Source organism: Protomyctophum bolini (genome assembly GCF_963924005.1).
Source record: "Protomyctophum bolini genome assembly, chromosome: 1".
Taxonomy (NCBI): domain Eukaryota; kingdom Metazoa; phylum Chordata; class Actinopteri; order Myctophiformes; family Myctophidae; genus Protomyctophum; species Protomyctophum bolini.
In genome coordinates, this window is record NC_137862.1 from 56,172,091 (window position 1) to 56,174,590 (window position 2,500).

Here is a 2,500-nt window from a genome sequence, read left to right on the forward strand (position 1 = left end):
TGAATGCTCCTTTCATTTAAATTAATTAAAACATGCATTTCAGTCATTGTCTAATCGCAGGTTCGACCATATATCATCACACATAAACATTGATTATTTTCAAATTGATGGCTTTATGTTTAGTTTAAGTTACAGGTCAATACTGCCAGGCTAAACATCATTGCCTGGTTAATAGGGGTGTAGAAATCCATTCACCTGGGACGGATCTATCAGTTTGAACGGGCAAACAATCCAATCAAAATGACACAGAGGGAAAATATCAATTCCCATTTTTAACCTGCAAAACTATTATTATTATTAATTGTATCCCAAAGCATGGTCAGAGCTTGTTAAACTACATGCACAGATAAACCTGACCAAACCTGAGCTGATATTTAATGCATTATTTAATTAATGAATTAGTTAATATTGCGACAGAAGAAAAACAACAAAAAAAGGGTTGTATAACCTGCCGTTTTTTTCTACTTTATAATTCTTTGTTTGGCTCGAAATATTGTGTGTGTTGTCGTGATTTGTCACGACAAGAGTTGGCTTCGTACGACGCTTAAAAGGTCTTTTAAATAAATAAAGCACGAAATGCCTATGGGACAAATGCATTGCGATTCATTTCCTGGGCCACTCGTTGTTCTGAAAGGGGGAGGGACTGCGACGCTCTATAGTGGACAAGAGATCCAGTACAATTAATTTTACAATTAGTTGCATGCTGAAAATAGCATGTCCCGCTGCGACGGGACGCATTATGAGCATTTGTGAGCATTGTGGGGAAAAAACATTTAAAAGCAAGAGTGTACTGTAAGAAGTGGGTCTTGAGCTGTGCTTTAAAAAATGTCTACAGAGGCTGCCTGCATGTCAAATGTATATAGTGGGAGTTTGTTCCACGCCGTCGGCCCGTAGGAGCAGAAAGCTGCTTCAAAAATCTGCCATACCCAGAGGAAGCTAGTTCCTATGTGAAAGCCCCCCACCCACCATACCCAGAGGAAGCTAGTTCCTATGTGAAAGCCCCCCACCCACCATACCCAGAGGAAGCTAGTTCCTATGTGAAAGCCCCCACCCACCATACCCAGAGGAAGCTATAGTTCCTATGTGAAAGCCCCCCCACCCACCATACCCAGAGGAAGCTAGTTCCTATGTGAAAGCCCCCCCACCCACCATACCCAGAGGAAGCTAGTTCCTATGTGAAAGCCCCCCCACCCACCATACCCAGAGGAAGCTAGTTCCTATGTGAAAGCCCCCCCACCCACCATACCCAGAGGAAGCTAGTTCCTATGTGAAAGCCCCCCCACCCACCATACCCAGAGGAAGCTAGTTCCTATGTGAAAGCCCCCCCACCCACCCACCATACCCAGAGGAAGCTAGTTCCTATGTGAAAGCCCACCCACCCACCATACCCAGAGGAAGCTAGTTCCTATGTGAAAGCCCCCCCCCACCCACTCATCCTACCCAGAGGAAGCTAGTTCCTATATGTGAAAGCCCCCCACCATACCCAGAGGAAGCTAGTTCCTACAGTATGTGAAAGCCCCCCCACCCACCATACCCAGAGGAAGCTTAAGCAACTCACTTTCCACTTGATGTGAAAGGAAGGGGGGCATAACGTGCCCCTGGAGGCCATAATGTGGGTCAGAAACTGGCTATTTTATGCAAATGCTATACAAATTAAAAGGGGGTGAAAGTTTAGCCTAGCCTAAAGCAAAGAGCCACGAGTGGGCATTTGGAAGTTTGGGAGGCAGTGGGACTACACTGGTCTGCTGTATGACCAACTGGGACACGCACATATACACTCAACACACTCAAATTATAGTAGTATAAGATAGATGCGATATGATTATATGATTCTACCAAATAATAATAATAATTAAAAATAAAAATAAATAATGTAAGATAAGTAAGTCAAGGCAGCATAGGCAAGCCTACACCTTTTTCCTGTGAAATGCTTTTGCTGCTGTAATAATCACGTACATGTTGTTTTAAGACTATATGCATTCATTCATTCATAAGATAAGATAGGATAAGATAAGATAATGGGTGTGTTCCAATGTGGCATTTGCAGTACAACTGCACACTCTTGAGTGTAAAAGTGCCATATAGCCCCTTAGATAGCACTTTATGTAGACTCAGTATAGCATGCTACATGGACAGCACTAGAATTTAATTGTATGCAGTCATATCACTTTGTAGTGTATATGTATAGTATAGTATAGTATATGTATAGTTTCATTATATAAATATATTCCACTGATACGTTCTTAGCTTATACGCATGTTTCATGATAACTACTTTTTATGTATGTGATGCTTTTGTTCTTGCTCAATGTAAGTCGCTCTGGATTAAGAGTGTCTGCTAATTAATGCCTAAAAGCAACACCATGCTGTTGTTCATAACAGAGCGTATATGCACGTGCATACACCGGGAAGTCATGCGAGGAACGCCTACTGAGTGGCCAAAAAAAAACCCTACTTTCTGGCCTTGACGGCCCATACATCCTCACAGAAAAGTCCTATCT

General features: G+C 42.4%; 1 protein-coding gene across 1 annotated transcript in view; it reads right to left on the reverse strand.

Moving 5' to 3' along the window:
* The window catches only part of spata17 (spermatogenesis associated 17), a gene marked incomplete at both ends in the record, with an annotated part of 64,830 nt that overhangs the window by 25,895 nt on the left and 36,435 nt on the right, over nt 1–2,500 (reverse strand). The window contains one exon of the mRNA XM_080771884.1: nt 2,455–2,498. Coding sequence (XP_080628010.1) covers nt 2,455–2,498 — 44 coding nt within the window. The remainder of the gene's footprint in view (nt 1–2,454; nt 2,499–2,500) is intronic.